At 36.4% G+C, this 27,603-nt stretch overlaps 1 protein-coding gene across 8 annotated transcripts in view; it reads left to right on the top strand.

Annotated features, from left to right (window-relative positions):
• The window catches only part of PTPRK (protein tyrosine phosphatase receptor type K), a 380,307-nt gene that overhangs the window by 110,463 nt on the left and 242,241 nt on the right, over window positions 1-27,603 (top strand). For all 8 annotated transcript variants that reach the window (XM_041469934.1, XM_041469932.1, XM_041469928.1 and 5 more), the window contains exon 3: window positions 18,541-18,812. In XM_041469934.1, the coding sequence (XP_041325868.1) occupies window positions 18,541-18,812 (272 nt within the window). The remainder of the gene's footprint in view (window positions 1-18,540; window positions 18,813-27,603) is intronic.

Genomic DNA, 27,603 nt, shown 5'->3' with positions numbered 1-27,603 from the left:
CGTGGTAGGTTGAATCATTTCAGCAGTGAAGCAAAACCTTGCCTGGCACAAGAGACACCACAGTACACAGGCTGGAGAGCCAGAATATGGAAGATAAAACTGACACTTTGTCAGTGGTGGAAGAGATTTCATCCCTGTCTCACAAAAAGTTAATCTGGGAGTAAGGGACGGAAGTTGCATGAAGAATCAAAGGTCTGGTGACAAAGTGAGTTAAGGAGTCCAGGACTGTGCTTGCTGTGCTGTCCATTTCTCCAACTGCAGTTCTCAAGTATTGTGTTGGTCTCATAGTTGCTGAGAATTTTCTTTTTTTCTTTTTTTAGTAGAAGGTAAATAATGACTTATTTTAAAGGGTTGGTAGTACTTCAGTATGGCTGTTTGATAACAATGTGTTTTCATCACCCCTATCCTCATCGAGAGCTTGATATGGGAATTTGTTTATGGATGTGGGTTAGGTATGAGGCATATTTTAATTTAAGAAGTTGAAACAAATAACCCCTGTCATTCCCCTAATACCCCTGCCCCCAAACACAGTAAATGAAAGCAGTTCCTCAAAATCTGATTTATTATAGGGTCTTGAATAAATAATTTAAAACTGTATGTTTTTGAGGAAAATAGTCATCACACAGAAGCATACAATTTTCTTTATACCATTCACTTAATACTGCACATTACTGCTGCATCAAATGTGTGAGAAAAGGATGGTTTTGCTGGTGTTATTTTCCAGAGGCACTTAGTCTTCCTGAAACATCAGAATTATTATTAATTCCCCTAATACTCAGAAATATTTTTGAATGAAGTAACAATTTATCTTCAACCATCCAGTTAACTCTTGCTCTCTGCCCTCTCTTCTAGCCTGTTCTACTTCCTGGACATAATTTCTTTTCTATGCCCCTCTACATTTTGGACTTAGTTTTATTTTGTATGATTATCCTATATTAATAAGAGAAGTAAGACACTTAAGAGTATTATTGTGGTTTTACTTCCACAATTTTAAACCCTTTATACCTTCTCTACTCCTTTGAAAAATAACCATACCATCATTCATTTTTATATTCTCTTTAGAATCATGGAATGATAGAATGGTTTGAGTTGGAAAAGACTTTAATGATCATCTAGTTCCAAACTTCCCTGCCATGGACAAGAACACCTTCACTAGACCAGGTTCTTCAAAGCCCTGTCCAAACTGACCTTCAGCACTTCCAGGAATGGAGCATCCACAGCTTCTCTGGGAAGTTTGTTTCAGTGTCTCACCAGAGCTGAGCCCTTTTAGCACATACATACATACATACATACATATATATATATACACACACACATACATATATACATGCATATATACACACACACACATACGTATGTATACATATATGCATATATAAATAGCAGCATCAATTAATATGAAAGATGGAAAATTATTTGGGTTTTTTTCCCTAAAATGGATGTAGAAGTGGAAGAAATAATAAAATTTTTGTTTGCACTTGTGCCTCTGAAATAAATCTGCATGGATGTTGCAGCCTTTACTTGTCTGCACCTGAACAAGCACATCAGAGCAAGAAAAAAAAAAACCTTCAAATGAGATGTTTCAAAGCAGCCCTCTAGTAGTTGCTTCCACAGCCTTTCTGCAAAGATTTAGAGAGGGACAGAGCTTCAGAAAGCCTGCATCAGTCTCAATGTGTGCATTCTGCTTCATTCAGTCCTTCCTTGGGGAAGGCTGAGGAGAGCCCGGAGCAGGCTTTGTTTGGGTCTTTTAAGGCTATTTTTATTAGTCACAAAATATTTGAAGTTTTTTGTAGTCTGGAAGCCCAATTATCTCGTTATCCACAGACAGGGACTGGAACAGTTCCAGTCTAGGCTTCTCTGTTACTTGTGTGCCTACTTAGGTGAAACAAAACCCTTAAGTACTTTGTTTTTACTGCTTGTATTCTTAATGAAATTCTCTATTACTGCCTATGAAATTCAAGTAATAGAGAGGTTTGTGTGAGGCAGATACTGGCCTTAAGTATGTTGAAGACACTAAATTCAAGCTATCCACTAAAGAACTGTCTTACCAGATATTTACTAGCAACAATATATTTTTTAAATTGGTATCCTAAAAATGGAAGGTTTTACTTTTTAAACATGGATAAGACCTGTGTGTAAGAAAGGCGTATCCTGGAACTCTTGAAATATAATATTACAAAGTTTTGTTTTGAGAACAATATCCTCTACAGGTTTAATGTATCAAATAATTTAGTTAAAGCTCTATTTTAACCAGACTTTAGGAGGCTCATTTTTCATATAGTGCCCATACTGTGCTGCTGGACTTGGTCAAGTTGCACACTGCTTTTCTTTATTTAGCCTATTGCTGTCTTTCTTTTGAACCCTTCTCCTCCTGCTTCTCTGTCTTTTCACATATCAAAGTCTTGCATCTCAAGTCTTAAATTCCTGACATTTTGTGTGTTACAACTGTATTTCACCCTTTTTTCTCTTTTCCTTTAGTACACCATTGTTTGTAATGCTCTTGTTCTCCATTGCTTTGAGATGTGTCACAGCCTTATACCACAAGATGTCTTGCAGAATATTACTGCTTTTTTGCACTGTGATGTATTCTAGAGCTGGTTCTGTGGAACTCTGTTGTTAACATCTCTGCAGCCCCGTGGTTGCCTTATAACAAGTGTTTGTGTGTGTTTGTCTATGTCTAGCTATACTTTCCTTTCACTTATATTAATTTTCATCTCTCATGTTCCATCTGGTTTTATGATACTTTTTTTTCACCAGCATATTTGATGTGATTTTTTTTTTCATGTAGTTTAAGGGTGATCCACATTTAAATGTTATATTCCATTGAATTTCCCCTTTGGCTTTTTTGTTTTTGTTTTGTTTAGGTGGATTTTTTTGGTTTTGCTTTTTTAAACTTTCTTCCTCCTTATATGTAGTTTTTTTCCTGGGCAATAAAGTTCTTGCCATAGGAGTGTGAATTAGCTAGCAGTATAGAGCTTCAATGTGAAGAAGAATGTTTTTGCCCACTTATCTCCTTGCGATGAGTGGTCTTGAGTAGAAATTAATAAACCTAACAGAATTGTGTAGTATTAAATCTGTTTATTGGCTAACTTTCAGAAATATTCAGAGCAATATTGAAGTTTATTGTGCTTATGTTTGCATGTTATTGTCTTGTCCTTTTCTCAGCTTAATTATACACTGCCCAAAATGATTCATGAAAGGCAAAGATGGTTTCTATTGAATGCAATGGAAAAATTACATATCTGGAGGTGGTGCAGGATTACTCCAGTGCTTTTCATTACTTTGGGTACCACAGGTTCATGTGTGTTCAGTTTAAAATGAAAGGGCAAGAGGAAGAGCCTTATTATGACTCAGATCAAATAGAAATTTTTCAGTATGTTGCTTAAAGTGAGTCTCTCTGGCAGCACAGCACTTTCAATAGTGTTATGATTTATCAGTATAGAATTCTCTTTTCATACCAATGTGATGCCCCTGTCACTTTGTAATCCAGTTTTTAAGGCTTTGAGTGGAGGTGAACCTTCATAACCACCCCTTCTTTGAAGACAGGAGCGATGTTTCTAATTGTTAGGAATGATTAATAGCTGTCCAAGTAATTGTGCCTTATAAAGACAGTGAGGCACTGATCACTCACAGTAGCAAATGTTCTTGCTGACCTTTGAATTAAAGGAGAAATTGTGGCAGATATTAAAAATTATGGTCTGTCGGTAGTTTTTCTTCCCAAAAGTTATACCTGTCTATGATTTTAAACTTCAGCAGCATGGTTTACATAATATTATCATTCCTTTTTTTCTGGAAACTGTTGATTCATTGGATGTCATGTAATATGAAAGCATTAGCATTCTCAAGCAAATGCTAATTTGCAAAAAATTAATATATACTCTGAATATAAATTGCAAAAATAAACTGACGATTCGTTGCTATGATACAGAACTAAGTTCTGGCAAAAGAGAAGTGCAAAATTAAGGGCAGAGTTTGGAGTAATTGTTTTAGATAGGCTACAGGTGTCTGGTATTACATAGGTGTAAATATTATGTGTATTCAATATATGCTTTCATTTAATTCTCTAGGCTGCACCCTCCTATATCCCTGCACACCCACAATGTCTGAAGATGCCTTTTGTGTAGAACAATTGAGCCTTGCAGGAGAGAGGCATTTCTCCTGATAATTCTAGTAATATGCATCATTTTATATGCTGATTTTATCACACATTGTTCAAATTAGTTCATTAAAATTAAACATCACTGAATACTTCCATAGCCACCTGCACTGTCTTAATTCCTGTTTTGCTAAATGACTGAGCCATATGGTTGCTTCAAGCCTTGCCTTGCCCTCGCTGTGTTGAATGTTACAAAAATGCTTGATAATATTAAAGGAAAATACTGCTTCTTTCAAAATATATCTTACATCTCTCAAGGTATTATTTTTATTCTGCTAAGTTTCTCAGTAAATTTCCAACTATAACCATAATTTGTACCTGGCATTAAAAGAAATTAATGGGTTTTATTAGCTGTATAAACTTTAAAATTATTTTCAGCTTTTGAAGGTATTTATTTGGTTTTTTGTTTTGCTTTTTCTTCAGATGAAGCAGCAGCCTACTTGTTCCTATGTGTCCTGTGAATCAATTTCTTTGTGTTTCTGTATCTTTTATGTAATAATGAGAACACTGGAGGAGGGAATGTGAGATGGCAGTTGTATAGTGCCAGGATGCCTTCTTGCACTGGGAGCTGATGGATTTCTTTTCCACCTCACCACGGTCTGCAATCATGCACTTGCTTACTCACAGCTTTCCCAAAACCAGCAAACCCCAAACCACACAACCCAAACAGTTGATTCCTATGTAATTACATGAACACATTTAACTGATTTCTATTGTTAGTATCTAATTTTTGCTTGATGAATTAACGCTCTAAATGGAAATTGCTGCGTCATGGGTAACTTTTCCCTAATAGGGGCAAAACATTCCCAGGGCTGTGGGTTTCCTTGCTTGCACACCATTGTAGTTCAAGAAGGTGTACCTGATGCCCAAGCCCTCGGGTGCAGTCCTGGGCTCTGCTTGGCTGCCAGCACTGGTGCTGTGCTGTCTGCCAGTTAGTGCCTTGTGATGTCCACCAGTGTCCCATCTCCTTCCAGAAGTCTAGCCTGGGGTAGCCATCAATAGCCTTGGCATTACACTACAGAAGCTGCTCTTGCCCCTCCCTTCCCATTTCCATCATTTTGAACTAAAAAAGACCCAGGAGGGGCATGGAAAAGAACTGTTTCAGAGCTGTAGGTGACACACAGGACTCAGGGGTGCAGAGGCTGCCTGGCTATTCTGGATGGCCTGAAAGGGGTTACCTGTGAGTGTCCTGTCCTCTCTGATACCTGTGGGCCAGGGAATAGCTGCTCTTGCTGCTGACCTGAGCAGCTTAGGAGTAGCCATTGGAATGAAGTGTCTTCTGTCCACAGAACTGATGATCTTCAGCTCCATAACCTTGTCCTGACAGTATTTTTAAAGTGGTAGTGAGCTAAGGTGCAGATGCTGGAGAGTACCAAGAAAGAAGTTCTATAATATTTAATGAAGTGCAGATTTATTTTTCTGAATATATGAGGAGAAGAAGGGAAAGCAGTAGATACCAATTTCTTCATTAAGCTTACGGAAGAAATGTTTTGATGAAACTGAAAAGGCTTTTTGACAGGTGAAAAGCTGCTTGGAAAACACTGACAGCATCCAGTCTTACTGTTTTTGTTAGTGCCATGGATGGTGGAAAAACAGATGTTCTTTGGCTGAGGCTATTCAGGTTACATGTGAGCCAATTTGAGGGTAATCTGGGGTTCAGAAAAGATTATGATGTAGTGGGGCAGTACTCATCAAGAAGAATTGAAAAATAATGAAGAAGAAATTATTTGGTGAAACTGCTTAGGCTTATTGCGCTGTTGTGGAAAAGGCAGACAGAATTGGTTTGTAAATGATGTTCTGTGTAAATATACATTAAATAATATTTTCAGTTATTTTTTTCCTTAGTGAAGTTAGAAGAATATGTACTTTTATTCAGTTTGGACTATGGAAGGAGAATGCCTGTTCTGGGAAATCTCAAAGGAAAGCAGCAGAAATAACAGCAGCATTTCCTCTGTGCAAAGTCGGAGGAAAATTAGGATTGTCACTTTTACAGGACAGAAAAAGGAAATTAAAATTTTCAAGAAGCTAAAGGCTGGTGCAAAGAAGGGGGTAACTAAACTTTTTGTTGGCTGGTGATAGGTTAAACAGTAATAATCTTAAATTGTAGTAAGAGAGATTCAGGTTGTTGATTAGATAAAATGTTAATTGAATTCTGGGATTGAGTGCTTAATAACTGTCTCTTACCAGAGTCAGAAGTATTCTGCTATCTACTGTCACAGTCTTTTGTCCTGAAATGTTTCTATCTGCATAAATGTCAGGAACAGTTGTGTCTTCAGTTTGTGAGAAAAGAATGTACTCAGAGTCTATTGCCTGTTTTTATCTATTTCAGTTAGAAAGAATAAAAATTCCTTTTCTTTCCCGTAATTGCTATGCATTTCCATTCTATTTACAGGGAAATTCTGATTAGTTCTTGGTCAGTATCAAGAGGGTTGTTAGGTAAAACACAGGAGGAAAAAATATTTGATCTTTTTAAAAAAAAAAACTTCTTCAATAACTACTCTGTAATGATTAACAGCTGGGCTTATTTTCTAACTTTGTTTGATATTCCCTTCACAGAGATTTTTTTTTTTTTTGGAAAGTTTAATGTTAGAAGACAATACTATGAGATTAATGTCTCTTCATTTTCTGAGTTGCTACTTGGTTCCTCAGTATCTTATTTGGGCATTCGAAACATTTGAAGGCAGTATTATGATTCAGGGTTGTTAACAACTTCAGTTTCCCTTCATGGTTTCAGCAGATTCTGATTTTGAAAGAAAAGTTTGAGTCTGAAATTATATTCTTAGTTCGGGATAAGTTATACATTCCCTTAGGAAGTACAACTGCAAATCCTTTCTTTAAAAGCCTAATTACATCTTAAAAAATAAAAGAAAATAGCTTAGGATGACTGGGTACTCTGATATCTTTACTGTGTCACTGGAGCAAACAGAAGTGGGAAATAAATCACAGAAGATACTTGCATTAAATTACCTCTGGAACATGGCTTCAATGTCCTAATAGCCCTAAGAATTAAGTACAGTGTTTGACTAATGAATATTGGTGTTAAAAGTTCACCAATTGCCTGAAATGGAGGGAAGGTTCTCATCCTTCATATGGTACATATTTGGGTAGATTTATCAGGTTTTTTTTGTATTTTTCAGAAGTTTAGGTTAATCACTTAAGTTTGTGCCAAGAAAATGCTCCACTGCATGAAGTTAACGGCTATATATTATGGGCTTGGATGAATATGTCTAGTATTTTGTTGGCATTGTGAACTTTAGTATTCAAAATAGAGGAGGATTTAAATAACTTTAGCCTATATAAACTAGTTATTTGGAAAAATAGCTGTTTCAAAATTTATGAGTTGGAAAGTGAGGTGTCAGGAGGAAAGATGTGAATCTTCATAAACCAAGGTGTATCCTGAGATGAAAACAAAAATCCCCAAAACAACAAGACTAGCCTAGCCATTCATAGCTGTTGAACTTCAGGTTTTCTCTGAAACAGCAGTCCTAGTTTATCTGCAGTCTTTCTCCGTATTGTTCTCCTATTGCTGGACACTGACAAAAATTATTTCTTTTAAAACACTATAAAAATGATAGTATGCTGGCATGAGTGATTTTTATAATAGATAGGGTTGTTTCCATCTATTTCAGGAGTATTTCCCTGTGGAAGAAAGGCAGTGTGTACTAGAGCGTAAAACCAGTTGAGCTGCTAATACGACTTGAGAGGCAAGTGTTTTGTAAGGAGAGCTTATTTATCTGTTTGTTTTTAAACAACTAATTTGGATGGAAAATACGATGACCTCTCAGGCATCCTCAGCTCCATCGTGGCTGATGGAGATGCAGCAGGCATCCAGCTATGTGCAGGCTACAGCCTTTACTCTGGGTGTAATGTCTTAATGCTAATCAGTTGAAGTGTTTGGGAGAGAAGAGTAGTTTGATGTCTGTGGAGCACAGGGCTGTTGTGCTTCACATCTGGCTTCACAGATGTGAAGCATGATGACGAGAGTTGTCACACACCATAAACCCCATGTCTTTGTTTTAACTGCAAGCTCCAGTGTCTAGGAGAGCAAGGAATTCTAATTTCTGAACTTAAGGTTTTAATCTATTTTGTAAGCCTTCCTAGGTATCAAGACAAATGTTTTAACTGTGTTTTGGCTTGGGTTTTTTGTCCATTATTTTTATTGTCTGTATGAATTCTTTCTGGTGCACAATGTGTATTTAGAGTGTTTAATCTAGTTTCTGTGGTAATTAATTTAGTGGTGTATGAATCCTCATACTCTTGGGTAGTGCATTCCTCAGTGCATTTTTTGCATATGTATGATTCATGGATTTGAGTGTTCTCTTTAGGTGTTGTTAAATTATTTATTACAATTCTCAAAGAGATATGCATTATGGGACTGCTTGCACTTGCAAGATCAACATTACCATCAGTAACTGGAAAATCAAAATAATTTCAGAAGAAATTTTCTGTATATGATCCTTTTTTAGCCTCTTCCTCTTCCTTTCCATCTATGTAATATTCAGCTCTTTATGGGGCATTCAGTGCCAATCTACCACGTATGCTAAATTGCTCATGATTTTATTGTACAAATATGCATAACCATGTGTTGATGGTCGGGAAGACAGATGGAAGACTTCCTTGGAACTTAATAAATTTCAAGGTTTCCAGCTTTTTTTTTCCTTAAGGAAGTACTTCAGTTCACTAGAGAGTACTGCTGTTGTATTGACAAAGGCTTGACTTATGGTTTTGCTCCACTGGAGTGTGAGTCACTACAGAGTGAGGTATGTACTTCAGAGGGGAGGTCACGTGATATTTTGAAGAACAGCAAACAAATCTGTCTTCTGAATGCATAGGATGAATATTATTTCCACTATTTCAATATTGTTTTTTTAAATGGTTTTTCTGAACTCCTATCAGTGGTAATCCTTCTCAGCAGCTGGTTCTTAACTCATGTTCTGCATGTCATCAAGGAATACAGAACTCCTTTAGTGTAGGTCCTACACCTGTAAAAGCAACAAAACCTGGGAATAGAGGTTCTTCAAGTCACTGTTTAATAAAGCAATGTTCTGAGAAAATTTGATTTCATAACAGGAAACATTACTATTGGTGCCAAGAAAAAATTATTGAAAATAAATGAATAGTCTTCCGGTTACCAAAAAAAAAAAAAACCAAAAAACCCAAAAAAAAACCCCTAAAAAACCCAGTGAAAATGTTTTATGAAGCTCCCATTCTTTAAATAAATTCTAAGACTACTATAAAAAAATTAGGACATTTAATTTCCTCTTCTGAAAGGTCTGTAATAGCAGTTGTAATCTTGTAATCTGTCACATCTGGTAATGAGCCTTTATTTAACTGTCGGTCATACTTGGGAGTAGTATTCTCAGCAGATTGTTAATTCGTACTTTCTCCTGTCACATTTTTATCCAGGGAATGACCAGTTTCATTTCTGTTTCCAGTTTCAGTGTTTTAAGCTAATAGGAGTAAGTATCTTCTCAATGTACTTTTAATATTGTTGCTTTTGGAAGAATGACTAGTGTGTTAAAGACACTCTGAGTAAGAACGCACATTCAAAAATTACATTTTTTCCTATTCAGTTAAAATCTAAATGCCACTTAGTACTTAGGAGGGGAAAAAAAGCCTAGAGTGTTTGCAGAGTATTTTTTGTCTGGCAAAACCAGAAAAATAAAAAAGACAAAAAGATACATTTTGATCTGCCTTTTTCTAAATACTTTGAAAATAATTGAAAGAAGTTACTTGGAACTATGTTTTTTAATGGGGAAAATTCCACTTTTCTTCAGTTTCTCTCTTTTCTTGATGTGGCTCTAGTTCTTGTTGGACTTTTCCAGGAGTCAGTTCATTTCCCTCACCTACAAAGAAATCAAACATTTCTGTCTCCTTGCCTCTCTCAAGAGGAAGGTACAGGAGATCTAGGTCTTTTATTAGGGGATTTGTGTGTTGCTTTGCAAGGGTCTGATGAGCATAGGTGGAGGAGAGCACAGGGTAGGAGTAAAAGTCCTGTGAATTTCAGTGGCTGTGAGTTTTCAGGTCATCTTGGCTGACATTTGTGAATTCTCTGTGAACTTGTTTTTGTGCACTGCAGCAAACACACAGCAGCACACCAAAGACTTAAGCAAGTGCTCAGCACTGACTTTTTCTATAAGACTGTCTGCCCTAGACTACTCCTCTAACTATTTTCATATTTCACTTCAATTTCTATCCAAATAAATAATATCCACAAAAACAGATAATTTGATTCCCATCTGTTGTAACATCCTCAGTAATGTATGTCTCTTTTGTCAGCATCTGAAACATCTAAATGCTGAATGTTCAGTGGTGGCAGTGATACAGTGACATCCTAGAGCTGTAGGTGGACACAGAAGGGCCAACCCTGGTCTTTCATCCTGCAGGCCTGTCACAAAAATGGGTGGAACAAAGCTAACATGGAGGGAAATGTCTGTGCATTACTGCTCACCTTATCCAGTCAAGTAATATCAGAGCAGCTAACAGGAATGGTGAAGCAAAATGGGTTTAAACTCTTCTCTGCACCTGTTTTTCATGCAGTGAAGTTGTTGTAAGTGTTTTTAGGTGTTGGTGTCTTCATGGGACTGAAATTTTCCCTGGAAGTGCAGGAGTGCCTTGGAGTTTGGCAACTGTAGCTGCTGCTCTGGTAACAGTTTAAGATGAAAACATCTGACTGGCTTTAGGCTGGGCAGGCACAAATGGTACCCAGTTATTTGACATCCCAACTGGATAGCTTCATCCCGAGTTGATGTTAGTCAGGAGTTGGGAGTTTCTTGGAAATTTGCTTAGAAAAGACATTTTCTTCCAGACAGAAAGTTGGCCAATGTATGCTGCTCTTTGGGCAGCCAGATCAGACCCCTGGGTGACTGAGAAGCATCCTGGAGTCACTAAGCCGCCATCCATGGGGTATTTATGGGTTTGCAGCACAAATTCACACAGTTCAGAGCTGTTGTTACTTTTGTCTTAGCCATCCACTCATGGACACTGATGTTAAAAAATTCATGGCAGAGTACCTCGCTTAATCCCTAAAGGAATATGAAACTATTGTATGTGCCTTTTGCTTACTGAAATGCAGCTTACTGTTCAGTAACACTGTCCTTTCATGAGCCTGCCTGATGCACTGTATCAGACGTCATTTTCTGAATGTTTTGCTGGAAGAGGCAATTCAAAGGAGCACAATGCAAGATAAATGCTCTCTTGTACAGACAACTACAAGCTTGCAATGCAAATATCAGTTGATGAAAATATTCTGTCTCAGGTTTTGGAGTTCCTAAAGTCAATGTATTAGCTAAAGGTCCATCATGTGAAAAGAAGAGGGAGAAAATTACCATACCTCAGAAACTGGTATGTCATCATGGTCTATTTTCTCTGCATCAGTACAAACAAATCCACAGGATTTTAGTGTTATGTATGAGAAAACTACAAATTGCAACTCTTCCAGAGTGAAATGTTTTTCATATTTATTAATTTCAAAAATGTTGTATGGAGAACAAATCTTTTGTAGCTACATCCAGCCCAAGGAACAATTTTTGGACCAAAGTTCATCATGCACTTTGTTGCAAATACTTCATGCCTTTGAAACGTGAGGTTTTTCAATTCTTGTTTTCCCTTTCAGTTGCAAACATTTTTTGTTCTCATGGAATTGAACTAATGATGATATTAGTATCAATCCAGTAGTATGATAGTTGTAAACACTGGTAAAGTGTTATGCTGCCCATGATATTAATTCTTTGGCCAATTTGATGCTGTTTTTATTTGCCTTGCCTGTATCAGTCTTGTCAGACTGTGTCCCTGTTGCTTGACCTCCGTGGGTGTGGTTAATGGGGGAATCCCAGTTTCATGACCTTGCTGTAGAGCAGGGCTTTTGGCCTCAACAAGTACAGCCTGGAGGGCAGGACACCTTTTCTCCTCCTGTGAAATTACAATGTCAGTGTGAAATTGATGAATTGATGAGATCTTGCAGTCCATGAGGCTAAGTTTCTGTTCAAACTGAATGAGTACTCTGCTTTTATTTCTAGTGTAGCTTAATAACCTGCTTTGGATTGGTTCTTTTAATAATTCTCATTTTCCACGGGAAGTAGGAAACCCCCCAAAAGACTGCCATTTTCCAGAAAAATTTCCCATGTCTGTAATGTGTATTTTTGTTGTTATTTTTAATCTCTGTAGTAAATTCAGAGTCTTATCTTGACTTGCATTTGAGTTGTTGTGCCTTGGAACTGAGCTAGGCAATGAAGTTGAAATTCATGATCCTGATTCACCCCCGCTTTCACTCTGACAATCTGTAAAGAACTTGAAACAAGCCTTCAACAGTTTGAGTCTTGTATGGGGAATGATATTGTAAACAAGTGAAGTAAGTGGAAAGATACCTCTGAATTGTAGCCATCTAAAGAAATTTTGGAGAAATCTTTTGTTGTTTACGCCAATAATATGATTTTCGAATTTTTTTTAGAATGAAAGAAGGTAAAACCAGGATATAACTATATTGAATATTTTAAGTGTGTATCAAATAATATTTCTTAAGCAATATTATAGTGTTACAAAATAACATTTTTCTCTAGACACACTCCATAAGGGGTATCCTTAACGGATGGTGCAGTGCACTAAAATTAAAATAAAATCCCTAACAATGTGTCTAGTTTTTCGAAATAATTTCTTTAGGGTGTTTTTTTTTTGGTTTTTTTTTTTTTTTTTTTTGTCCTAGGGTTGCAGACCTTTACTATATGTTGGGTAATGGAGGGCAAAAGGCTATAATGGTTTGAGGTTTTATTAAACCCAAACACATGGGGGCTTACCCGAAGTATATTTAAAGGATTGATAGGCTTTGGTTTTTTTCTTTTGAAAAGAATATCTTCCCTGCAAGAAGAGAAATGTAAGAGCTTTTGATTTTTTATAATTAGCCTTTATTTTTTGCCTTCTTGCACATTACAGAAACACAAGTAAAAGGCTGTCTCAAACTGTCACAGGGAAGGCATTCTCTGAAGAACAAAACAGGCATGAATACTACTGCGTGTGAAATATAATTTTCTGTGAATTAATATAGATGTTTCTGAAGTTTTCTTTGCAGTCTGCTTCCAGTTGCAAGCCTATTTCTCTATTTCAGTGTCTGTTCTTTGCCTGCAGTCTCTCATAAATGTTGCCCAAAATATAATCAGGGACTATGTTACACAGTCATTATTAAAAGATAAAAAGGTCATGTAGTCTCGAGCTTTAGGATAGGGCACGTGAGTGCCTGGACCCTCCAGTTTGTGAAATTGACATTGCCATTCATAGGCAGAGAAATTACCACAGTATGTCTCCAAAATGGAGATGGTTTGATAGTTAGTTCTTGTTTGGAGGAAAGAGGATTTGCAGGAGCTGAAGACCAGCCTGCTGAAAATTACAAGTTTCACACTTCAAATACAAACCAGTTTTTCAGGAAGCAAGGAAGTGAGAGAAAATAATTTGATCGGGAAACTGCTTTGTACCTTACAGTGGGCACATTTTATTTTATATAAGGAATTTTTTTTTTCAATCTTAGCGCGATTTCAAAGCTTCGATTAACTGCTAGGTGATAAGAGAGCTTGGTTTCAGTAGGGGATGAAACCGAAGAGTTTTCACAACTAATTGGTTAAAGAATTCATTTATTCTGAAATGATCTGTCCTTGCCACTGAACTAGGACATCAAGTTTAATGATTATCAAAGTAAATAAAAGGCAGTGAAAACTATGAGGTATGTACAGCTATGTTTAATAACTTGGCTCAGGGAAAGTCTAGTAGCTCTTACTCCACAGCTGTGTAGATACCTTTTAGCAAGTTCATGACCTAAATGCCAAGTAGGCATCAAAATCTTCCTGAAAGACTGATCCTAAAGCTGAACTGTTTGCAAGAGCTTGGTCAAAGCTTAGGAGGCAGTGCCATTTATCTGTTTCGTAGTCTGATGTTTCTGTTTTGTATAGGAGACAATTGGATTGACCTTTTACATCAGGAATAACATTAGAAGCTATTAAATGGCAAATAGATAGAAGGCACTTCAGAGAAGAAAAGCTAAATGAGAGGATGGAGTATGATTTGGAGAAATCTAAACTACATTTAAGTAGAAAAAATTAAGCTTCTTGGGGGAAAGAGAACATATTTATGTATTTTAAAGATTGCAAAATCACAAGAATGGAGAAGATTCTTCTGGGAATTACTGAAAGAAGCATGAAACATCATCACTGTCAAACTATAAAAAAGATTTTTGAGAAAAATATTACTGATGAGTTGAGTGCATTTTGTAGCTGCACCGACTGCCAGAGTAACTGAAGACATCATGCTGGAGCATTATGAAAAATAGGGAGTGAAAGGAATATTCAAGAGAAATGGATCCTTGTCCAGGCACAAATGATGACTTTAGATACTTTTCTTTCGTTTTTTTGTATCATCATCCAAATATGAAATTTGCCTTTTCTGTCTTTTAAGAAGAAAAAATGAATTTCTGCTCTTTCATGTTAAGTTTTTCTTTCTCCATTGCCCCAAATATGTACACTTAGTTTTTCTTTTTTACTTTTTTGTTTTTAATAATTTAATTTAATTTTTTATTTTTTACCATTTTGGGATTTAATGGAGTAACTCACTTGCAATTGACTTCCTTCTTGTAAAATCTTTGGGGAAACAACGTAGGTTAGTGTGTTTTTTCTTCGTTGTTTTAAGGGAAGTAGGTGTACACAGTGTTGTATATCTGCTTGTGCCTGACCTTGTTAGGCCAGTAACAATGGGAAAAAATCATGGAGCCTGGCTCTACTGGGATTTAATAAAGCACTTAGTACTCGTGTTAGCCAGCACCAACTGCTGCTCTTTACCTTTCTGGCCACTGCGATGTGTTGACCTTGGCCAGCCCGTCACCCTGCCTTTTTTGGCCCTTTCCTCAGCAGTACAAGGGGAAAAATAGTGTGGGCAAGCTCATGGAGTGAGGCAAAGACAAGGACATCACTTATTTTATAAATCACCAGTTACTGTCAAAGACAAAACAGGTTCATCTTGGGGAAAAATTAACCAAATTTCCACCCCAGCACAGGGATGGGAACTGGAGGCTGCAGTCAGTCCATTGCACTTGGTGTCTGCCGCTCCTTTCTCCTCACCCTGTGTCCCTGCTCCAGGCTGGAGCACCACTGTGAATAGTTAGCTGTAACACTTGCTCTAACCTCTCACTGAAAATCTCAGTTAGGTAATCTTGGGAATTAATGAGATTGTGAGCCGTTCCCTTGTTTATACTCTGCATTTCTGCCAAGTCCAATAATACCTTAAGATATTATAAAGATTTTGCAGTAATATCATTATTAATAACTAATATTAAGATATTACAGGCATATATAAATGGGGGGAAACTGCTAACTCTTTCAGTCCTATTGTATTTCTTTACAAGTAAAGAATGACTTTCTTATGAAAGGTGTAAGAAAATATTTTGTATGTTTTCCAAAGATATAATTTTGCTGTACAGTTTACTCTGGCATTGACTTCTGATGTTCTTGGAGTAGGTAGATATCTGAGGAGGGAGCAGGGTTCTGTACATTTGTGGAATACAGCTGCTAAAGTTTAAAAAAAGGAGGAGAAGGGAAGTAGTTTCCAAGAAGCTGAACAGATGCTTTGGCTTTGTGATAAATGGTCTATGAATGCTGTCTGGAGCATCTCATGAAGTGCTGTAGGAATAACATATAGATAGATGTATGTAAATTCACTGCTAAGTATTTTTAAATAATGAAAAATGAGGTTGAGAAAATGGAGTACTATAAAATATGTTGATATGTTAAAAATGTATGTTGGAGCTTCCAAAGGCTGTAGCTGATTCTCTTACTATAGAAACAGGATCTTTAAATACTTCTAGTTTATTTGTTGCAATTTGAGGGGTTTGGTTTTCTTTTCCTTCCAGTGGTTTTATCTTGAGAGAAGTTGAGAGAAACATTTTTAAAAATCTGCAAAAGTTGATTGTTAGAATATTCTATTTCTTCCTTTTCCCCCTTCTCCCCCAAAATTCACTTTCAGAAAATGTTGGAAGGTTTATCTTCTTCTGTATCCTAGCTTTAGAAATACTAGAAATGCTTTATTTTATTTTTTTTTTCCCCTGGAAAGACTGAGCATTTTTGTGTATTGCTTAAAAATATTTGCAAGATACGAGGAACAAAGGCAAAGAGGCAATTTAGATGGCCATGGGCAATTAGTGCTAACTGTGGGAAGCAGTCTGTAATTTTTTGCTGAACCTTTTCAGTTTTCCAGCTCTTATGAGGAAGGAAAAACCCCAAATTTCTGATGTACAGCCTCCCCCTGCCGCATGTGTAGTATTCAGTAAAAAAACTTTTGAAAATCTTATTCTCTAGTCTGATGATCAGGTGCTTGTAAGAAAGCATGTATTACTAAAATAGTGATCATAGAGATTAAAAACAAGCATATTATTAAGTTTATTCCAGAGTCAAGTGGCATGAAAATTGCACACCAGTGGATGTAGTTTACAAAACTTTCTCAGATAGCCATCAACCGATGCTACTTTAAAACTTAAAGTACCAGTGAACCTAAGTAGTGTAATGGGATTCCTTTTTGATTTTAAAAATGGCTATTAATGATGAAGAAATAACCAGGAATTGCTACTTTGCCAAATTCTTCAATAGAAAAATAAATAATGGATTCTGCATATAATTCTAAATATGAACTGGTTGCTTGTGTTACATTGTAGTATTTTTCTTTAAACCCTCTTTTAAAGATGACTACTAAAAATATAGATTTCAATGCACTCTGCTTTAATAAGAACAGTTTTCATTCTGTAGTATTTCTTTCCTTTTGTTTTCCTGAAGTTTTTTAGCAGAGACTTACTTTACAGGCTAGTAAATTAGCATATAACAGATAATTTAATCCATGTGCATAAATTTTCATCCTTTCCTGAGCAACAGCTTGTGAACAATTTTCAGAATGCCTAATACAACTGTTTAGGATATAATAGAGCATGGTAGTTCCTTGTTGTCTAAAAATTAAAGGATAAAATTTGACATACAAAATTATTTATATAAACGTATTTCATAGACGACTTTTCACCAGTATTCATGTACGTACTCCCAGGACTTCTGTGAGACTACTCATCTGGGCAAATGTTTACAAATCCATTATTTTTTTTTTAGTTTAGTTTATAGTAATAGTTTATAATTAAAAATAAAATTTATTTAATAATTAAATTAAACAATTAATGAATAATTATTAAAGGATTAAAATAATTAATTAAATAATGATAATAAATTATTATTATTATTATTAGTTAACTATTAATATACTAGTTTTTAGTTTAGTTTAATTTTTTCTCTATTTTTCGTAGTTTTAACCTGAACTTTTCTCATAAGAAGAGGCCCTTTATTGTGATGCCCTTTAGGACTGAAAGTAAAAGGAAAATCTGTCAACAGGAAGATTCTGGAATCATTAGGCAGATGGGTAGATTTAGGGTGGGAAACGATCCTGTATCAATGATTCAGATCATATGTTGAATTGGATTTTCTCACTTGGTTGGAAAGTTCAGCCTGGCATACCCTATCTAGCAAGCTTTTTTCTGTAGGGTTCACTCACTAGGTAGTACCTGGTCTGGAGCTGTCACTCTTGAAGAAATGGATCAGCTCTGGGCTAGGTTAGATGGCAGTCTGTCTTTACCATCCATTCTGCAGGACAACAGAACAGACTGATTCATTATTAGTGCCTGTACAACATGTTGAAACATATGATTTCCACTTTCTGCCTTTGTAGCTAGACAGGCACAGCCCGTTTTGTCTTATGTGTATATTTGTCATGCACATTTACAAGATGGACACTCTTCTAGCTGTAGAAACTTCTGTTATCCCCTTAAATCCATTGGCAAATGGAGCAGCAAACAAAACTTTCCCAAAGAAATTTGTCTTGGTGTCCTAAGTCAGCTATTTCCATTGCTATTATATCTCAAATTCAAGTCTGGCTTTTCTTGGGTGAAAAAGGGTGTGATAAAGCTGCCTTGAGGAATGTGGAGCTTACTTTTTGTTTTGTTTTCAGAAAAATCTGCCGAGCAAGTTGAGAGAATTTTGGCCTCAGTGACCTCAAAATAATGATGATCCTTTATTTCTTTTGTTATTTTTTTCCCATCTGTGGTCTGGTTTCCAATTATCTGATCCTAAAACAAGAGAAGGAAAAGTTTGTAGGTGGAGACATCTAGAAAGGTTCTCAGAGATATGTGATGACTGAAGTAGTACCTACAGAAGATATGTATCTAACCATTTTGTATCTTGTTAGATTTCATCCACTTGAATTTTGAGGTTTCTGGGATAAGAAAACCTATGCATTTCATCCTTTTTCACAGTGAACAATCAGTTTCTTAGTATTTATCTTTTTTACTTAATACCACTTTTTTTTTTTCCCCCCTTTCTTAGGATCGTATATGATAGTGATTTCATCAGACCATGACCCTGGAGAAAAGACTCGACTTCAGCTTCCAACAATGAAAGAAAATGATACTCACTGCATTGATTTCAGCTACCTTCTGTACAGCAAGAATGGAGGAAACCCAGGCACTCTGAACATCCTTGTTAGGGTGAACAAAGGACCACTGGCTAATCCCATCTGGAATGTCACTGGTTCCACTGGCAAAGACTGGCTTCGAGCAGAGTTGGCTGTCAGCACTTTCTGGCCCAATGAGTATCAGGTAAGCCTGCAATAAATTCACAGCACTTTATAATATTTATAATATTACTGCAAGGTCCTATTCACTTTGTGTTTTTTTGATCTGTTCTGATGGATTCTGACACATTCTCCCAGTGTCCTCAAGTGACGTGTTCCATTCAGTATCAATAATTGTATGGGAATGGATAATTTTTTATAGCAGGTGATTGTCCAAAGTTATCTGTTATTGTATAATAGGGGGAAAAATAGCTGGAAAAAAGCCTTGTTAAAAGAAATGGTAAGGTTAAAGTCCAGGAACATCAAAAATTATAAACTCCCAGAAATAAATTGCCTGTGCAATTGTAATTTGTACTTGTCTTCCCTCCTCTTTTGTGTATGCCTGTGTTACCATGTCTAATTACATGACCGTAACTGTGGTTTTTTCCACATGACATTTGCTTCATTTGCTGTGCAGGCAGAATGGTGCTCACCTAATGAGCAGCTGTTCAGGATGTGGTTTTTTTCCTGTTTGCTTGCTATGGGACAAAACCACCTGCAGTGTAGGCCTGTTGTTTGGAGGGAAAAATTGTTTTGTTGCTCCTGGATGCTGTTATTTCATTTGTTTGATTAACCTGAGAAAGTACCTGCAGCTGTTTTACTCAGTGGGTATTTGGTGTGAAGGATGAATCTCATACATGGGCATTTTTGTTCTGGTGTCTAGGAGGGGGAAGAGTTGGATTACATGTGCTCACCTGAATTGTTACGCCGTGAGCTTACAGACCCCTATCTAAATATTTGTCATTACTGCTCTTGCAAACAGATTGGTTCTCCAGAGTAATTATTCAATGAAAGAAAGTGGCTGCTTTATTGATGGTTTTGTTGAATAGTGGTATTGTAGGAATGTATCTTAAGAGTGCCTTTATCTAAAGTTTGTTGCAATTCCACACCATTAAAATAACACCCATAAACAAGCTTCAGTGCAAGTAGCCTTGAATATATGGTAAAAATGATGTAATTTGCTATAATTTTGAGGGTTTTTTTGGGTTTTGTTTCCCAGGTTTTAATGTTTTTATTTCTAAAGAAGTTTTATCTACTAGTGGCATTGAAACTGGGTAAAATTTGATTTAAAGTTCTGAATCCTGGTTCCAAAATCTTGGCTTTTGAGGAAGTGTTTTATTAACCCTTTCCTTTGCTAGAAAGGACCATTTGGTGTCCTTAAACAAACCTTGGGAGCCTTTTATAACAGAACAGTAGTGATCAAGTGTAGCAGCATTGTATGCAGTAAATCAGGTTTCTGCTGACAGATGGCCAGGCTTGACAATGAGATTGGTGGTTGGAGCCTTATCTTAGCAACGTGGCCATTTTTCACTTATGTTATAACCTTCACATTATCTCTCCATAGACTCTGCTTAAATTCATTCTTTCCCTTGCTTGGTCGTCCAACAGAATATTGAAATCATGTGTAACCCAGTTTGTTTAAATTAAACATAAGCCTGGAGTAGAACAGGAGGCCTGCTAATGCAACCTGCTGTGATTTTTGGCCAACTTGCACAATTGCTTTTATGAACAGGAGGGGAAATCTGTGTCCTGTCTATGCACAACTGCTTGTTTGCACAATCAGGGTTGGAATTTTTGTGATTTCGGTTCTTTCAGCTCTCAAGGTTCTGGTTTAACATTACTCTTAGTAGGTTTTTAGGAGTTTTTTTTTTTTTTTTTTGGGGTTTTTGTTTTTTTTTTTGGTTTTTTTGGGGTTTTTTTTTTTTTTTTTTGGATTTTTTGGGGTTTTTTTTTTTTTTTTTTGGATTTTTTGGGGTTTTTTTTTTTTTTTTTTTAGGGTTTATTGTTTGTTTGTTTGGATTTTTTGGGGTTTTTTTTTTTTGTTTTTTTTTTTAGTTTGGGTTTTTTTTTCCCCTATGGTTTTCAGTTGAGTTACACTTTGGAATGGAAATATTTTTTTCATTTTTCTCATATGAGTTCCATGCTGTACACTTTTAGCTTGTGATCTTGGCACTTTTATCTACCTGTTGGTCAATGAGTTTAGCTATCACTGAGGAAAATAAGCACTGGTTTCTATAACAGGAATTGGAATTGGATCCTTGCCTGTACAAGCAAGGTCACTGTTAGAGATCACTGCTGAGCACAATTGTTTGCATGTACTTTGTTACAATCAGGTAAACTTCACTGCTGTTTCCTTCATTTTTAAGTGAGGCAGGAGAGTAGAGATTATCAGGGGCTGAATAGCCCAGGTTGCACTCTAAGGAAGTCTCATGTGGTGACTTGGAGGTTAGCAGCACGACCATGTAGGTTGTAATAACAAGAGTGTTGCACCTTGGCTAATTAGCTTCTAAACAGCATTTCTGTACTCTGCTGTGCTCTGTTGAAACATTACTGCTTCCTGTTCAAAACTAGCACAGTGTTTTTGCATGCCACTCTAGTTTATTCGCTTTATACATTTTTGGAAGAATTTAACACTTCCTTTTATTCACGGGAATATATTATTCAAATAATCAATTTCCTTAACTTTCTTTAACTGTATTCTGCTGGACAATTATTTATATCTTTATTTTTTGACAAAACATAGTACATATTATTGGTTTATTGTTATAATAGTACATATGATTATATTATTATAAAAGTACATACTATTATTATATTGCTGTAGTAGCTTTACTGGATAAAAGCTTTTACCTAGTTTTGTACCCTGTCTCTGTGGGCAGATAGCAGTGGAAGCTTGTAGAAGAGTTCAGGAACAGGACAAACTGATGTTCGAATCTTCCCCAGAGTACACTTCCAGCCTCCAGCATTTATGTGGCTCAAGAACTTTGAGCTTAAGAACCTAGTAGTGCCTTTCTGTATTCCTGATAATATTTATTTTTTGTAATGATTTAAGCTTCAAGTGTCTACAGTATAGATGACAAGGAATTCTGATGTAAATTCCATGTTAGGACTATTTCTGGGGGTTTCTGCAAGCCTGGGGCCAGTAATTCTTCAGTTGTCATATTTTGCACTTGGGGAGTTTCAGAAGTCCTGTAATGATGCAATCTGTCTCCTGTCTCCTGCTAGCAAGGCATCTGCAACCACTGTTCTGCTTGTTTAACATGCAGATGAACTCTTGAAGAAAAGGGTTTGATTACACAATCCCTTGGGATAGAGGTTGATTTGATTTTGGTACTTGTTAGTTCTGGAATCTTTTTCTTATCACTCTGTTGGAAATATGCTGCTTTTGACCTGCCTCAAGTTTGCTTCAAAAGAAAACTATTTTTGGATTTTTGATGTTTGAACTTTTTAAGTGACTAGGAGTTTTGTCTCATTGTTTTCTTTGTTGGTTATTACTGTAATTAATTTACTTTAGTTGAGATGTTTATTCCTGTCTGAATGAATTGTTTTGTCTAATGCTTCTGTTCATTTCCTCAAGTTCTCTCCTGCTTTGCACAGTAGGGGTTATCACACTACTGAGGGCTGTCTCTTCCCTTCTGCTTCTGTCACAGTCATTTTTCCACTTCCCTTGCTACCTATGTCATCCCTTTTCAGTTTGATTTTGTTTGTTTGTGGTTTGTTTGTTTTTTTGCTTTTTTTTTTTTTTTTTAACACTGTCTCCAAAATGTCCCCGTTTACTATTTTTTATATGGTCTCCCCCTCACCCTCAGCAGGTTTGTTTTGTTCCCACAGGATCACATGTGTAGTCACTCACATATGAGGTCCACATTGAAATGTGAACCGTGGGCTTTTCAGTTTTGGTTTTATATATTAGGTATCTGGTGTTTATATCAGAAACTGGTAAATAAACTCTTGACTTGGATCCATAAATTTCAAACTTGTAAACCACCAATTACTTGGTTTCTTTAAAAATCCACTATAGAGTAGTGGTGCTCTGTAGTTTAGCAAACGTGCTGGCTGGGATACTGGCTTCATAGCAGTGATGTTGCACCTGGAAGTATAGCTACCAAAGTAAAAATACTGAACTTCACTGAGCAGGTCTTTAATCCCTTCAGAAATACTGCAGCAAAATGCTGGAAAGCCTAATTTTCTTGCAAAATTGTGAATCCTGATTTGGATAATTAATTTGTTCTTTATTATAATACTAATGATTTATTGGATTTGCAAAAGTTTAAATTGCTCAAAGATCTTGGAAAATTACTTTCCTTTATGGTCTTGGAACTGTAATAGAAGCATAACAGGGGGATGGTAGACTGAGGATTGAGTAATGGTGTGTACAGTTGGGCCATATGCCACGTAAGGTAGGAAACAGATTTCTTGTGAAATACGAGCGTTTGTTGCCTTTTTGGATATCAGATCACTGTTCTGAACTCGTAGACATGTGAGACTCTAAACAAGCTGCATGCAGAAAAAATTAAGAAGACAGGGGCTTAGATGTGATTTAGTCATTTGGTATAACTAAGGAAGGAAAGCCAACAGTGAAATGAAAAGTACCTGTGTAGAACTGAGTTATAGGCTAACTTGAGAAGAAACTCACCCTCCCAAACTCCAGCTTCCTATTTATAAGGCAAAGGTCCTTTTTTTATATATGTGCTTTACCCTTGAAATACTATCTAACATCAAGAAAGTACAAAAATATATTAAAAAAACCCCAGCAACATTCCAAAGGACTGATATTTTCATAGACCTTTATTTAAAATATTTTGAAATACAGAAAATTACTGATAATAATACCAAAGACACACTTTATTTATAAAACTTGTAGCTAGTGTAAGTTTTTTGACCAGTTGAAAGTAAGAGTGTAAAATGGAAAGTGCTTTTCCTGAAAATTTTAAGCAACACTGATAAGCAGCCAACCAGTTAATGTTGCAACTCTCTGTATAAGTCTTGAATGCTCAGTAGCAAGACAGTGCAAATTGTCTGATGGAAATCTCATCATGAGGAGGAGTTCAGGGGCAGAGGAGAGCGATCTGTAACTGTGTGAGAGGCAATGCTGAAGTAGGCTAAGTTATCTGGCCTGGGAAAAGACCCAATTTAGAGGAATATGATAGAATTATGCAAAACCCTCACTAATATGAAGGGAAATCCTCCTCCAGTTCAAGAATTGGGGGCCTTTTTGGTCTGGTGGATAAACCAGATTGGAAAAATGTGAATGGAGGTTGGTCACACTGCAGATTTCATGAATGTGCCCATGAATGTGCCTGACAGAAATAGCTGTTGTGGATGTCCAGCCTTCTCCACCCCCCAAGCTGATGGATGCTTAACTTTTTTCTGGATTCCTAAATGTATTTTTTTTTTATTCAGTGGTTATTTAAACCATTTTGGTCATATTTTGTGTAAATTTTTGTCTGGCTATAGAAATAAGACCTAACTTTGTCTGCCACTACCACCCATTTCTTTTGGCTCTTTTCCCCTTACCATTTCCTTTCAGTGTCACTTGGGGTAGCATAATATTTTAGACTTTTTAAAACTGAAGTTTAAAATTAAACCTTTTAAATTATTCAAGTTTCTAAGGATTCTCAGAAATAAAGTATGAATTAGAACATTTTGGAGGAGTGATTGATATTTCATTCTACCAGAGATATAAAAATTGTTTCTTAAAAGGTGTTGGTAAAGGATGGGTTAGCTGTATAATTATAGAAATCCAAGGTAATACTTAATAAACTGAGAGGTTTTATTTTTTCCTTAAACTTGGAACAGCTTGTGTTTGCAGGTAGTATAAGTCACTGAAATGTTCCTTGTGTAGGTGCATCATTCTTTAGCACTCTTTTTGGGGAGTAACTCCGCTGAGAATGCTTTGTGGCTTTTAAGAATTTAAGAAGACTGTCAATAAGCTATTTTGTTTCTAGTTCATTACAGCACAATGAAATGGCTTATACATTTGTTTCCTTTGTCTTCCTTCTTTCCTTCACAGTTTTCACCAGATGAAAGCACTTTTAACTGCCTCACTATTTACTACTATCTCTAATGTTTGAAAATATCTCCAAAGAGGAATGATGCTTTCTCATCAGAAACACTTTCTAAACCTCTAAGTGTTCTCCTGACTATTACTTGCTAGGCAGCACTTAATCAGAAGACTTCTTTATACAGTTAATTGAAGAGTTAGTTAGAGAAAGACTTTTTAAATAATGAACTTTTTTATTGCTTTTCCAAGCCTTGCCAGTACAAACAAAACACCAGCTTTTTAAACTGCTAGGATAAACATGAATGCGTGCAAGCATATCTGTCACATTTCTCTCTCAGTTCTTCCAAGATATTTATTGATTTGGCAATGACAAAAAACCGACATAATTTCCAATAGAGTGATTATCAGAACCATTTTAATAATTTAGTTCTGCAGATCACAAAACACTCACAGGACTCAAAGGACGTGTACAAGTACGGACATATTCCAGCATTCAGACTGGGAAAGCGTAGTGCAGGGAGTGAAAGTGAGCATTGCCCAAACAAGCCTTGTCACAGCTGAAGTGCCAGCATCTGGGTTTTCAGTAACACCATTGGAGACTTCTTGGAAATTCTTTATTTTTTCTTAGAGACAACAAGCAGGCTTTGACTGTTAGTTCAGGTCTGTGGCATTGTTTCAGCAGGGGATGTTCTGCAGGCCAGCCACAACGTGCTTTCTTTCCTTCCAGAGTTAGCTCATTTAGGGACACAGGAACTTCCTGAGGGATAGGCAAATGGTGGTGGTGGGAAAGCAGGTAAATAATGATGATATATGCTGTTCGCCTTTCCCCCACATATTGTGTTGTCTCCTCCTGCCCACCACCTTTCTTTTTTTTTATTTAAGAACTTTAAAATTGTCTTAAAGAGATGTATATAATAACTTTCCTAGCTTGGTGGGTTTGACTTTTGCTAGCTTATTTTGATGAGACCTAATTTATTCTGGGGTCTGCTGCATTAAAAAAGGGCCAAGCTGATTAATTAGTATCAAAGTATAATTTTAAGTAAAAATAGCAGAAATTATTGTTACTCGGGTAAAATGTTTCAGCTGTGTCTAAGTCAGTGATCCAAGCTGTACTTCACCATTGCAAGCAGAGATGGCTCTGCCTCCAGAAAACACCTAAAACTCCATTCCAGCAGGGAGGTAGAAGAAATTACTTTGGATGCCTTCATTTTTATAGGCTACAGAACTGTAGAATCTGCGCAATTGCTTCTGTTGCTCTATTCTTAGTCCTACATAAAAACTGAATTCATAGAATTTAGAAGCTGAAGAGTTTGTATTCTAAAAAGAGAGGTGTCAGCAGTTTGCTCCTTCCCTTTTCCTTTGTTTAAAATTTTCAATATTGTCTTTTCCACTGCTTCTCTTTGTTATATTACAATTTGTGAGGAGCTTTCTTTTGTTCTGCTGTGCTCTGGGTTTTCTTTGCTATATGTATGATCTGCACTTAAAGGAGAGAGAAATATTATACTTGAAGTATTGTAAGGAATTGCATAGCTCTACGTACAAGACTCTTCAATTCTCTTTCCATCAAATAATGTAGTGCCAATGAGACTGATGAAGATTTTGACCTTTTTTCACTGTTCCCTGCAAAATAGTGATTATCTTCAGGGTGAAGTGATGAAAATGCAATAGATGCTTTGTGTTTTCCAAGGCAGTGAAAGATTTGGAGGTTAGTATGCTATATGAATCTGTTTTAATAATTACCTTAATAATTATCTAAAAATCTTAAGTGGAACACTACTGGCTGTAAACTCATTTGGATTTACTTTGAGATAAATATGTAACATTTTTAGCTGGTGCTTAATTTCTGGGCAGATATATGTGACTTTAACTTCAGTGCTCTTCCAGGAAGCTTTCCTTGCATCTGCAAAGTGATATGCAAATTTTATATTAACCTTGATTACCAAGATTATGAAAAGCCTGTAGCATTCTCCTCCCTGTCATACTGCAAGCACTATCAGGCCATGAAGTGGAAAGCACAGTACTGCTAATCAGACTTTTTTTTTTTTAAATACAAGATTGACTTAAATCATGGTGTGTAAATAAAGAAGTTCTGGATATGGTTCCTCTTGCAGAGATTATTCTTTTTTAGAATTTTAGTCTGCAGTTGAAAAGCATAATTACTTGTTACATAAGAAGCTCAGATTTTGTCATATTTTTATCAGCTTCTGCAAGATCCTATCCCTTTCTAAGAAAAATTGTGAATATCACACTATCAAGGAGCTGGCAATGATATACTCTTCCACTTGGCTCTTTTATTCACATGAAAAGTGAAATGAATGAAAGAGGATTATGGCAGAAATCAGTGATATATGCTTGAAGTAGATGGTTAAAAGAAAGTAGAAATTGATAATACTTTCATTTCATTATATGGGTTCTGAAAAGATTGAGTAATGAATTATGCTCTGCTAGGGGTTTTCGGACTACCCCTAAGTGAAAGAGAATAAAAGGAAAAATATAATAGTGCAGTATTGAATCATTATCAGAAAGTTCACTAAAATCTCTGTACTTCAAAGTTGGAAACCAGTCAGTCTCCAAATTCATGGGCCTTGAAGCATCAGGGTTTTCAGTTTAAAAGTCTGAACTCATAAATTCAACACTGATAGGATATATTTTTAGGTAATTTTTGCTGTGAAGCATTGCATGCTGCCAGTATGTATTTTCCCTGACCACCCCCAGCCCCCAGGGCCTCTTTGGTGTTGTGGTTTAACCCCAGCTGGCAATGAAGCCCCACACATTCCCTTCCTCACTTCCTTCCACCTTCCTGGTGGGATGGGGAAGAGAACTGCAAGGGCAAAACCAAGAAAACTTGTATGTTGAACTAAGGACAGATTAATAGGTAAAGCCAAAGCTGTGAGTGCAAGTAAAGCAAAATGAGGAGTTAATTCACCATTTCCCATGGGCAGGCAGGTGTTCAGCCACCTCCAGGAAAGCAGGGCTCCATCACATGTAACGG

Source organism: Pyrgilauda ruficollis, unplaced genomic scaffold, assembly GCF_017590135.1.
Source record: "Pyrgilauda ruficollis isolate IOZ18807 unplaced genomic scaffold, ASM1759013v1 scaffold24, whole genome shotgun sequence".
Classification (NCBI taxonomy): domain Eukaryota; kingdom Metazoa; phylum Chordata; class Aves; order Passeriformes; family Passeridae; genus Pyrgilauda; species Pyrgilauda ruficollis.
This window is presented reverse-complemented; position numbering and strand designations above follow the sequence as displayed.